Consider the following 10,838-nt stretch of genomic DNA (forward strand, 5'->3'; position numbering starts at 1 on the left):
CACACCCCACACATATATAATACACACACCCACACCCCACACACATATATAATACACACACACACCCCACACATATATAATACACACATCCCCCCCCCCCGGGATGGCTGATGGCTCGTTTGCGCTGGCTATTCCTTGCCCTCTGAATTCCTTATTCTTGCAGCAACCCATTGGACCCTAACCTGGAAATCTAGCCCCTTTTCTGTCTGCCCTTGTCCTAGCTCGTATCTGATCCACATTCGTGTGTCTGGTATGGCAGGTGCGGGGCTAGCCCCCTGACATAGTTTGTGCTGGCGTTTTCTTTCTCTCTTTCTCTGCCTTAGTTTCACTTTCTTTGGTACCTCAGATGCTTCGTCTTTGACAGGCGTTTTGCTTTTAATCCAAGAGCTTCTTGGCAGCTTTTGCTTTGTATTCCCCTGTATTTACCCACTTCCCCCCCTCCCCTTCCCATCATGTTTACTCTTATATTTTAATATCCTCGTGTGTGTGTGGGGGGGGGTGTGTGTGGGTGTATCCTTCCTCCCCGCCCCCCACTTCCCCCCCTCCCCTTCCCATCATGTTTACTCTTATATTTTAATATCCTCGTGTGTGGGGGGGTGGGGTGGGTGTATCCTTCCTCCCCGCCCCCCACTTCCTCCTCTCCCCAGCAATAGGGTAACGTGACCCTTGCTGTCCGTCACCTTAATTGTGCAATTAGTCCATACGCCCCAGCCCAGAATGTATATTATTAAAGGGAGCATCGTTTCTTTTATGGATATTCTTGTGTCATTTTGGTCGCTGTTATTTGTTGCCTGATTGTCTCCCTGGTGCAGCAGTGGCCTGTTTTCCTCCCCCTGTTGTGTGTTTTTATTATTTCCCCCCCCTGGCTTGGATGTGTCAATCATTCTCCGCCTGCCATTGGTTGGAGAGTTTGCGTCAAAAAGTTGCCAGAGCGGCTCTTTCTCAGCAAATCGCCCTGAGAGAGGTAGAGACCTCAGCTCCAACTCCCTCTCCACTGTTATTAAAAAGCAAATCACTTGGCCAGATCCGGCAACGGCCGACGCTGTACGTACCGGGTCCACACCCCGGCTCATTGATCGCCTTTAGACGCGGGTAGCCTCGCTCGCCCCTTTCCCGTTGACTTCTTGGGCCAGGTGGAGGCAGAAAGCGAGATTTCTAACCTACTGCTTTGTGGTTTCTTTTGTAGGAGAACTCTTTATTTTTGAATTTGGCCAGGAGCATTTGGTCCGGTTTTTTTGCCCTCCCTCCCCCCCCCCTCCCCAGGCACACGCCTCCCTCGACGCTTCAAGGTAAGTGAGAAGGGTTTGCTTTTTTCAAAGAATTGGGGGGTTTTTCGGAGCATGTGGATGGGACTCTCCTCTGCCTGTAAAACTGAGCTCCTCTTCTTTTTGTCTCGGGAGAGTTTGCAGCGAGCTGCAATAACGGCCTGCTTGCTTTTGGGGGAACGGGTGAGGGCGGATTTCTCTTTGCACCGGGCAGCGTCAGGTTTCTCTCTAGATATCATTTTTGGAAGGAAACGTTTCCCCATCGTTATTTTGATTTTCTCACCCCGGATGGGGAAGAAGGGGGGGGGCGTGTTTAGAAACTGGCTCGCGTGTGCCCCCCCCCCCTTTAATTCATTTTCATTTCCCCGAAACCTAGAGTCTTTCCCCTGAATGAAAAAGCAGGGACCAGATCAGCTAATTGAGGAGGCGGGTAGATACAGCCCCTCGAATTTCCCCCCTTCCCTTCCTTTATGTTGTCGTCTGCGGGACTCTCCTCCACAAGATCGAGCTTTTCCTTGGAGCTGGGCTGGGGGGGGACGACCTTATTGTTGTGGTTATTGGCCTGATCCTCTTGGCTCCAGCCGCTCTCTGGCTGTACATGTACTTTTTAAATAAAAAAATAATTGGAATTAAATCCCTGGCCTCAGCGGTTATTGATAAACAGATTTCTGCCTAAGACTCCCGATCGATAGCTTAAGCAAAGGGGAAAGTCATTTTGCAAACATGGCTTTGACCAGAAAGGACTCGAGGCAACAAGGAAAGGGTCAGATTAAAAAAAAAAAAGAGTATGTGTGTGTGGGGGGGGCCTTTTTAAAGCATCTTGGGGTGGAGAGAAAAATAAATAAATGTGAAGTTGCTTTTCTATCTGCTGTTTAAATGAATGACAGGAATTGGATCGATTTCTAAAAGGGGCATTGGAAAGGTGCTTTCAAAAAGGAGCCATTTGCTTTACCTAGGCGACTCTGGCTTATTTAGGTGACAGACACTTTCCTTCTTTGCAAGCACCTTTATTAACTAAATTGGAGCTCATACGTGGACACCTCTCTTTGACCGTGTTCCCCTTTAGTGGAAGGAAGGTAAACCCACCCAGTGCAAGTTTCTCCCCGGTGGTAAAGTCTTCTTTATGCAGAATAATTCGGTCAGTTGCTTCTATATCTGTTTACATTCATGGAGACTCAAGCGGGTTTAAGGTGCAAATCGAATCAAATGTTTTTTAAAAGCGTGAGCCTGGCAGGATTTGGGGTTTTTTTCATAGAATACTGTTGGTTAGTCCGTTCAAGGTTGAGTTCTGGTTTTACCCCTTCCTGTGGTTTTATTGTATAGCAATGAAGGGCTGGGTGTTTAAAACTTTTTTTCTCTCTCTTTTTTTTGGGAAGGAGAACTTTGAGGGTTTTTTGGCTGATTTTAGCTACACTGGTGGGGTCGAATGAAGAGCAACATTTGATCAGACCTCTTAAACCACTGCCAACTCTGGAATACAAAAAGTTCCCCTTCCTGTTACAAAGAGAGAGAGAGTGTGTGTCACAAAAAATATTAAAAACCAGAAAGTGACTACGCCCAAAAAAGGGGGTTCTCTCAGTGTCCATCCTTGAAATGAATCGATTCCCCAAGGCCTAAAACTTTCCCTGCAGTTCTTAAAAGGCCAAACACCGGGCTTCTTGTTTTGAGAAACAGGGTGCCAGTCTATATACGTTTTGTTTCATTGCCATCAGGCAGAAAATTAATCAGTGCACATGATCTGCAGAGCTGGGTCTGGCGGCCCGTAATTAGGGACCGTGTGCCACTCGGATTATCTCGTTAGTTTATCAAGAAAACATTTATTATAATTAATTCTTGGACGGGGTAATTATTATTGAGCGAGGGCAGCGCAACTGGTAGACTGGGTCTTTGGGAGAGAGGGAAAAGGTGACAGACAGATTGCGCAGAAAAGCCGTTAGATATAAAACAGCGAGCCTGCTATGAAGCCGCTCAGATCCGTCAACCCGCATACAACGGGCTTCGCTCCTGAGCAGGTAGGATGGGACCCAAACTTTTCATTGTATTTAACGCTTTGCAGGCCAGTTGTGTGTTTTCTAAACGCCTCGGATTTAGATCGTTTCCCTCCACTTTCAAAGTGACGCCGGTTTTCGGCACTTTTAAAAAAAAGAGAGAGAGAGAAAACCTCTCCCACAAAGCCTAAAGCGAATTCACTTGAAAAAAAGTTTGACATCAACGATGGAAGCTTTTAATCCTATTTCAGAAGAAAACCGGGCCTGGGAATGCCCCTCTAAAAGTTGGAGGTGGTCAAACATCAAAACAATACAAATAAGAGCGGTTTTTTTTTTTTGGTTCTGAGAATTTAAAAAATGTAATTTAAATTCTTCTATAAGGATTTTAGTGAAACAGATCTGCGAATGAACAATGTGTGTGTTATACGTCACACACAAATATGCACACGTAATATTCTTTACAAAACCAATATCTTGTTTTTCTCACTAATAGAAGAAAGATTTGCAAATTATTTACAATTAGGTTCAAGAGGAAATACAATAATAAGTATGTGAATTTATGAATTAATTCATGCAGTTCAGGAAAGTTAAAAAAAAAAAAAACCCAACCACCCCCAAGTAATATACTAATTAAAAACCTTCCTTAGACGTGGATTGGGGTTTGCAGTAATATAGGAACTGAAATAGAGGAAGGTGGCTTTGTTTATAACTTGGCAGAGATGTATTTATTTAATGAAATATCCACCTTTGAATATGGGGGAAAGGAAACCCTGAAGTGCCTCAAACATTCACTTTTTCGGTGCATGAACTTGGAATTAAAGGAGATGGGTTTTTGTTGCACGAAAAATAAATTAACTTCCCTGTTAAGGAGTTCATTAAAAATAGCTGTCTGTGCAGGAAGCCAGCCAGTCTAAATATCACTGTCCAAATCTTCTAGAGACTAGTACACTTGGAAATTCCTTCCCCTTTGTCCGCCATTTTGGAAAAAAATTAGCTTTCTCAGAGTTGCAAAGTCCTTGGCTCTTTCCAAGAGCAGGACAACATTTTATGAAAGAAATGCTAATGGTTTAATCTGTCAGGATGTGTTAATGTCACACTTTGGAATCCCGAAGCGGGGTACAAAAGTAAATCGTTTTTTGTTTTTTTTGCGGGGGAGAGGGGGAAGGCGACTGCATTCCAAGTAGGTGTCAGAAGGGCTAGGATACAACAACCAAAGGCAATCTGTGGCTGGAAAATTTTGCTTCCACCATCACCAAATGCAAGAGTGGAATGCATGGTGATGTGCATCTCCCTGTAAACACAGTCTTGCAATGGAAGGAACATGCTACTGATCTTTAATGTTCCTCTTGTACTAACAGGGGAAATTTGGAAGCAAGTTTAGCCATGTGGTGATTTCTGTTTGGAAGTTAAATGCTTGTTTGTTTAGCGTTAGCTCCATAATCAGGAGTTTCTGAAAGCCTAATAAATCTCTTACTTACCTCTAAATCTAATTACCCAAAGTACTAATTAGGTGAAAAATGGCTGATGGAAATCACTGCAAACGTGGAATGATCCTGGTGGGACAGAAAAGTTTGCCTCTTTCCAAGATGGCATTTCAGCTCCGCATTTTGGGGTTCGTAGCAGTTGAATGCGGCAAAAGCTGGGGTAATTAAAAAGCCCTGCCACAGACTGAGGGAGAGATCGGTTTCTTGAATTGTTTCTTTGTTTCTCACCAATGGGCTTTGTTATCAGCATTATTTATTTAGCCAAGGAGGTCTTTGTGTCTGCAAATGGCCCCAATCAAGTTTTGTTTGAGACAATTAGCGAGTGCCAGCCAACGAATCCCATGCAAATGTCCAGGGAAGCAATACAATGTGTGCATTTGAAGGCATGGGGGGATTGTGCTCCTGCGGGGCGGGTTGCAATTACTGTATGGGGTGTAATTTTTTTTTTTAAATGCGTTTATCGAGTCAGTATCCTCCGGTCCGAAATGTAGCTGGGGGTCTCGGTGTCTAAGAGCAGAGGGATTGCCTGCTAAGAGCCACGCTCAAACAAGCCAGCGGAGATAAAAGATCGACTCCAGGCAGCTCGGTTAATCAGCCCCTCTTCTCCCCCCGCCTTTCACTTTGTAGACCCCTGATTTCAGCCAGCCCGCCGGGACCCCGACTCTCCGCTCCCGAGGGAATCGAGACCTTCCGGGCCTTTCCCCCTTCCCCGGATTTTTGGCCGACTCTCCTCCAACCACAACTTTAGCATGATGTCTTATCTCAAGCAACCACCTTACGCAGTCAACGGGCTGAGTCTGACAACCTCGGGCATGGACTTGCTTCATCCTTCGGTGGGATACCCGGGTAAGCGGCGTGACCCAGCCTCTGCGGCCGAGGGAGTAAAGGGCTCCGCTGGGGACGGGCTCAGGACCCCAGGAAGCAGGGCTCGCCCCGGCTCCCGGCCGTGGGGTACACTCCGAAGCCGGGGCAGGGCTGCCCAGAACTCCCTGCCTCCTGCCCGGAGAGGCGCAGCCGGCCTGGTCCGGGAAGGGGGAGGTGGGTAGCTTGGGGCTGGGGCGCAGCGGGACCTGGCTGAGCAGGGCGATCTGGCTCCCTGTCCCTGGGAAACGCGCCCCTGCGCCTTCCCCCGCCGCGTTAACTTTCCCCGCTGGTGCTTGGGGCTGGGGGAGCGGGGCTGGGCGGGGGTCCCGCCATGAGGGGCTCGGGGCGATGCTGCTGCCCTGGCTGGCGGGGGGGAGCTGCCCCCGGCGGGCGCTGCTCAGAGGGCGCGGGGAGGGGGTCTGCGCGGTGCCTGGCCCGGTTGCCCGGCTGGGCTGAGGGGCTGCGGCTGAATGCCACTAAGGGTCTCCGGCTGCTCTTCGCAGCGACCCCTCGGAAGCAGCGGCGGGAGCGCACCACCTTCACCCGGGCGCAGCTGGACGTGCTGGAGGCGCTGTTCGCCAAGACCCGCTACCCGGACATCTTCATGCGCGAGGAAGTAGCTCTGAAAATCAACCTGCCCGAGTCCAGGGTGCAGGTAGGGACCTGCTCCCGTTCACCCGGGCCAGGCACCCGCAGCGCTGGGAGCTTCCCGGGCCTGGCGCCTTAAGACACCCTCCATCACCAGCCCCTTTCCTTCCCCAAGCGCTCACCTGGCCGCCCACCCTGACCTAGCCCCAGCCCTCCGCCCCTCGCCGCCTGGAGCCCCAGCCTTTATTCCCTGGAAGTCAAAGACCACCTCTCCCCAGCAGCCCTCCCCCTGGACCACAATTGCCAGAGGCAGGTTTTCTGGCCAGGATCCGCCGCTGGGCCGGGAGAGTTCAGTTCCTTTGCCGGTGTCTGGAGAGCTGGGACAGCTTAGGGACAAAAGCCCCAGGCCCAGCCAACCCTTGCTGTCCTGGAAGCTGCTGAAGGGACCCGATCCTTGCTCCCGCTGAATTGCAACGGGTCCAGGGAAAGCGCATTGGAAGCTCAGGGAGGAAACCTCTCTGGCGCTGCACTCCTGCAAAAAGCTTTACCGGGGAGTCTGATTCCCCGCTTTCTCCCTGCCTGAGCTGTGTCACAAATAGACTCCAACCCAGGGCCCAGTTTCTGCTCCCGCAGCCATGGCTGGGCCCGCCAGCCCAGGGGGCCTCTTTGCAGCTTGGAAACAGCTCCCAGAGCCACTGGCGGAGGCTACAGAGACTCCATAGGCAACGGGGACAGCTGCAAAGTCTTACCCCCGCCTGCCCAGCCAGCTAATTGGAAAGCAAGTGTCTGGGAGGCCATTCGACTCCAGACAAGGGACCCCTCCTGCACCCAGTCAAAGCCAGGGGTGTTTTGACGTCAGTGGATGAAGGCTACGGCACGGGGGAGGGGGGGGGCCCTTAGCAGTGTTTCCAACTGAGCCAAGGAGCAGCAGAAAGCTGGGTCTCACACTCACTGAGGGACTGGAGTGATGGATAGGGAAGAGAATGGGGGAGGGGGGATCTAGTCCTGCCTTCCTTACTCAGGCCAAAAATCCCAGGGTAGTCCCTTTGTCCCGAGTAAGAACTGAGCTCCCAACGTTTTTTGGTGCAAATAACTTTCAGAGTGTTTTATTACCTCACTCTTCTCGTGTTTGGGGGCGCTAGTCTCCCTCCTGCTACCCACCTTGGTTGTAGGGTTTTTATCTGAGAGCCTCGCAGAGCCAGTTGGAAACTTACCAGGGTCCCACTCCCACAGGTCCTGTTTTGCCACCGGGCCTAGGAATGGATAGATCCTCTGCAGGATCGGGACCTGTGTCCCTGGTCCCAGGGCACCGATAGGGCCAAAAGGCCAACTGCAGTAAAGGGCAACAAATCTTTAAGTAGTCAACAGCTGATCTTGGGAATCTGCAATGCCTGGTGCAATAAAGTCTATGGGGCAACACAAGCAACTAGCTACAGCGAAGGTGCCCTCTGCAAAAATCAGCAGTGCTATCATGTTAAAGGCCCCATTATCTCTCCTCCTCCTCCCCTCGCCTAGTGAACTGTCCACACAACCGGCCCCTGGACTTTCTCTCGACCCAAGCTGGCTAACTGGCAGCGAGCAGTGCCTTAGGGACTGGAGTGAAGGGCAGAGGCGAGGGGGCACGGGTGGCAGTGGCTTGTTGGTATCAGTGGGCAGCAGCCCCGGGTGCCTGGGTTCCCGGCGGCGCTAATAATCCCCAGATCAAATACCTGCTCTGCACGTCGCTGGCGCCCCACCGGGGAGCCGGGCAGCGGGGCCGTGAGCGGAATCCCGGGAGCGGGGAATCCGCCGCCTGCCCCAGGGACCAGCATCGCCTCTGCAGACGCACTTTCCCCTTTGTCTCCCGGTTTCCTCCCGGGGTAAGGGTCTATTGTTTCCGATTACCTGGAGGCCCTGGTGGGGGGGGGGGGGGCGCTAGGCTGGCAGGCAGCGCAGATTGAGAGGGTTATTCCCCCCCGCCCCCCCGCCATGCCCCTATTAAACATTTTGAGTTGCTCATTTCTACTTCTTCTTCCTCCCCATCCCAGAGCGTGGGGACCCCCCCCCCTTTGAAACCAGCCACAGCTGGAACGAGCCCCTGGTGCCCCTGCCTCCACCTCGCCCCCGCTCAGGGTCCGGAGCCGCGCTAACCGCCGGCTTCTCTCTCGCCTTCTCTCCCAGGTGTGGTTCAAGAACCGGCGGGCCAAGTGCCGCCAGCAGCAGCAGCAGCAGCAGAATGGGGGCCAGAACAAAGTGCGGCCGGCCAAGAAGAAGAGCTCCCCGGCCCGGGAAGTAAGTTCGGAGAGCGGGGCCAGTGGGCAGTTCACTCCCCCCTCCAGCACCTCCGTCCCGGCCATTTCCAGCAGCAGCGCTCCCGTGTCCATCTGGAGCCCGGCTTCCATCTCCCCACTCTCAGACCCACTGTCCACATCCTCTTCTTGCATGCAGCGGTCCTACCCCATGACCTACACCCAGGCTTCAGGCTACAGCCAAGGATACGCGGGCTCAACCTCCTACTTCGGGGGGATGGACTGTGGATCTTATTTGACCCCGATGCACCATCAGCTTCCGGGACCAGGGGCCACACTCAGTCCTATGGGCACCAATGCAGTCACCAGCCACCTCAACCAGTCCCCAGCTTCCCTCTCCACCCAGGGCTATGGAGCATCAAGCTTGGGCTTTAACTCAACCACCGATTGCTTGGATTATAAGGACCAAACCGCCTCCTGGAAGCTAAACTTCAATGCTGACTGCTTGGATTATAAAGACCAGACATCTTCATGGAAGTTCCAGGTTTTGTGAAGGCCTGTAGGACCCCTTTGTTATAAGAATAAATATTAATAATAATAAATAATAATAAACACGCTGGGCTGAACATTCCAGTTTTAGTCAGGTCTTGGTTAAATTAAAGAGGAAAAAAAAAAGAAAAAAGAAAAAAAAGAAGAAAGAGACAGTTGGTGTGATCATACCTAGATTCACCTCCTGCCCAAAAGCTCTGGAAAGGAATAAAGAAGAAATGAAGGAAGAAGGCCTTAAAAGGACAGATCATCTACTGAGCAGAAGCAGACAGACCAACCTGTGTTCTTTATAGTTTTAGCCAATTGTTGGGTTTCTTTGTGTGAAAGGAATGGCAGATCATTCCACCTATGGGCCAGTTTTAAAAAGAAAGTCTAGGTTTGGGTGTGGTTGTGTTTTTTTTTTCTCCTTTCTTTTGTGTGTGTATGGAAAGATCCTTCACCCAGAGGTTTCCAGCGTGCTAGCCAACCCTTGGTTAAAAATCTTTGGAATGGACAGCATCTCTCTCTCTCTCTCTTTCTCTTTCTCTCGCTCAAGTTCATTCAACTGTTTCATGCCCAACTTGCTAGTTGGCACTGACAGACCTTGGGTCAGGGTTGTGTGGGTTGTGTGACTGATTGTCCTAGCTGCACTACTTTATTTAAAAAAAAAAGAAGAAGAAGAAATGTTCATAAGGAGTCAATATGTAGTTTTTAAGAGACAATCAGTGTGTGTCTTATATAAATGGTACATCTGTGGTTTTTAATCTGTGCTAGACTTCAAAACTGTGATCTCCTGTATTGTATGCAACTGTGAACTCCTCCCCAGCAGGGGTTCTGCTGTGATTTAAATAGGTTATAATTATAAGTGAAATTCAGAGCAACTGAGTTACCTAGTATCATCTTAAAAAAAAAATCGCCTTTCACCACAGGTGAACTGTACTGAAACTTTTTCCAACAAACTGTCTCTGAATGAAAGAGAAAGAAGAAAACCACACAAGGACACTAAACTCATCCGTAGTAACTTACTGCTGGCCAAGCCGGCAGTAGAAACAAAACAGGACATTGGTCAATTGCTCTGACCTTGATGAATTTACACGGAGACATTCGTTGTCGTTTATGCTTGCAGATGTTAATTGAGAAAAAAGATATATATGCATAAACCTTTTTTCCCTGGATTTGGCAGATATGTATAATTATATTAAAATGGTTCTAGCACAATTTATGGTTGTCTTCCATTTTAATTGTACAGGGTGAGTCAGGGAAAGTACCTCAAGACAGCATACTTCAAAGGACATACAAAACAAAGGGGCTGGGGGTTACAAGAGAAATGCAAATATTACTTTGCTATACAGAGCTGAGAGAGCCTCTTTTCTCTGGTTTCAGAGGAGCAGCCGTGTTAGTCTGGACCAGCAAAACCAACCAGTCCTTGTGGCACCTTAGAGACTAACACATTTATTTGAGCTTAAGCTTTCCTGGGCTAGAACCCACTTCATCAGATGCACGGAGTGGAAAATCTCTCTGCGTTTACGTTTCCCACCGGCTGACGTTTTTCCTTTGGTACAGGTAGAAAATACAAGGGCTGATATTGTGTTAAAAATGGTCAATGGGCCACGTCAAGATTGGCTCGGCTAACATGAAAATAATCATCGACTATTTTCAGAGAGTGGCAAGGGGCTTTGTAGTCGGTGCCCATATGCCTGGGGGGGGGGGGGGGGAGGCGGAATGCAGAGAGGGCGCGAGAAAGTTTGGCTAAAGGGCTGTTTCTCCTGCGACTATAAACTTTCTGGGGTAAACAGGGGAGGGGAAGCGATCAGAATCTGAGAGCAATTGAGGCAGACGTGATCGCTGAACAAAGGCGTTCGGGAAAAGTTTTAAAGCTATAATTTCGAAAGC

At 49.9% G+C, this 10,838-nt stretch overlaps 1 protein-coding gene across 4 annotated transcripts; it reads left to right on the top strand.

Annotated features, from left to right (window-relative positions):
• Positions 1 to 871: 871 nt before the first annotated feature.
• On the top strand, positions 872 to 10,163 carry OTX2 (orthodenticle homeobox 2). Of its 4 annotated transcripts, none has more exons than XM_084630342.1 (5): positions 872 to 1,092; positions 1,187 to 1,289; positions 5,365 to 5,583; positions 6,105 to 6,256; positions 8,350 to 10,163. In XM_084630342.1, the coding sequence occupies exons 3-5, from the start codon at positions 5,487 to 5,489 to the stop codon at positions 8,968 to 8,970; spliced, it is 870 nt and encodes a 289-aa protein (XP_084486468.1). In that variant the 5' UTR covers positions 872 to 1,092; positions 1,187 to 1,289; positions 5,365 to 5,486; the 3' UTR covers positions 8,971 to 10,163. The 4 variants fall into 4 exon arrangements, with proteins under 4 accessions (XP_084486468.1, XP_084486467.1, XP_084486469.1 ...); XM_084630341.1 differs by having other exon boundaries at positions 872 to 1,044; XM_084630343.1 differs by lacking the exons at positions 872 to 1,092; positions 1,187 to 1,289 and adding an exon at positions 3,205 to 3,277.
• Positions 10,164 to 10,838: the final 675 nt, after the last annotated feature.

This window comes from Lepidochelys olivacea, assembly GCF_965140295.1.
Source record: "Lepidochelys olivacea isolate rLepOli2 genome assembly, chromosome: 6".
In the NCBI taxonomy this organism is placed as follows: domain Eukaryota; kingdom Metazoa; phylum Chordata; order Testudines; family Cheloniidae; genus Lepidochelys; species Lepidochelys olivacea.

Bases quoted from the DNA above. Each gene is read 5' to 3' on its own strand.
- OTX2 (XM_084630342.1), top strand. From the start codon at position 5,487: ATGATGTCTTATCTCAAGCAACCACCTTACGCAGTCAACGGGCTGAGT. The intron at 5,584-6,104 runs GTAAGCGGCGTG...TGCTCTTCGCAG, and splicing joins TCCTTCGGTGGGATACCCGG to CGACCCCTCGGAAGCAGCGG. The intron at 6,257-8,349 runs GTAGGGACCTGC...CTTCTCTCCCAG, and splicing joins TGCCCGAGTCCAGGGTGCAG to GTGTGGTTCAAGAACCGGCG.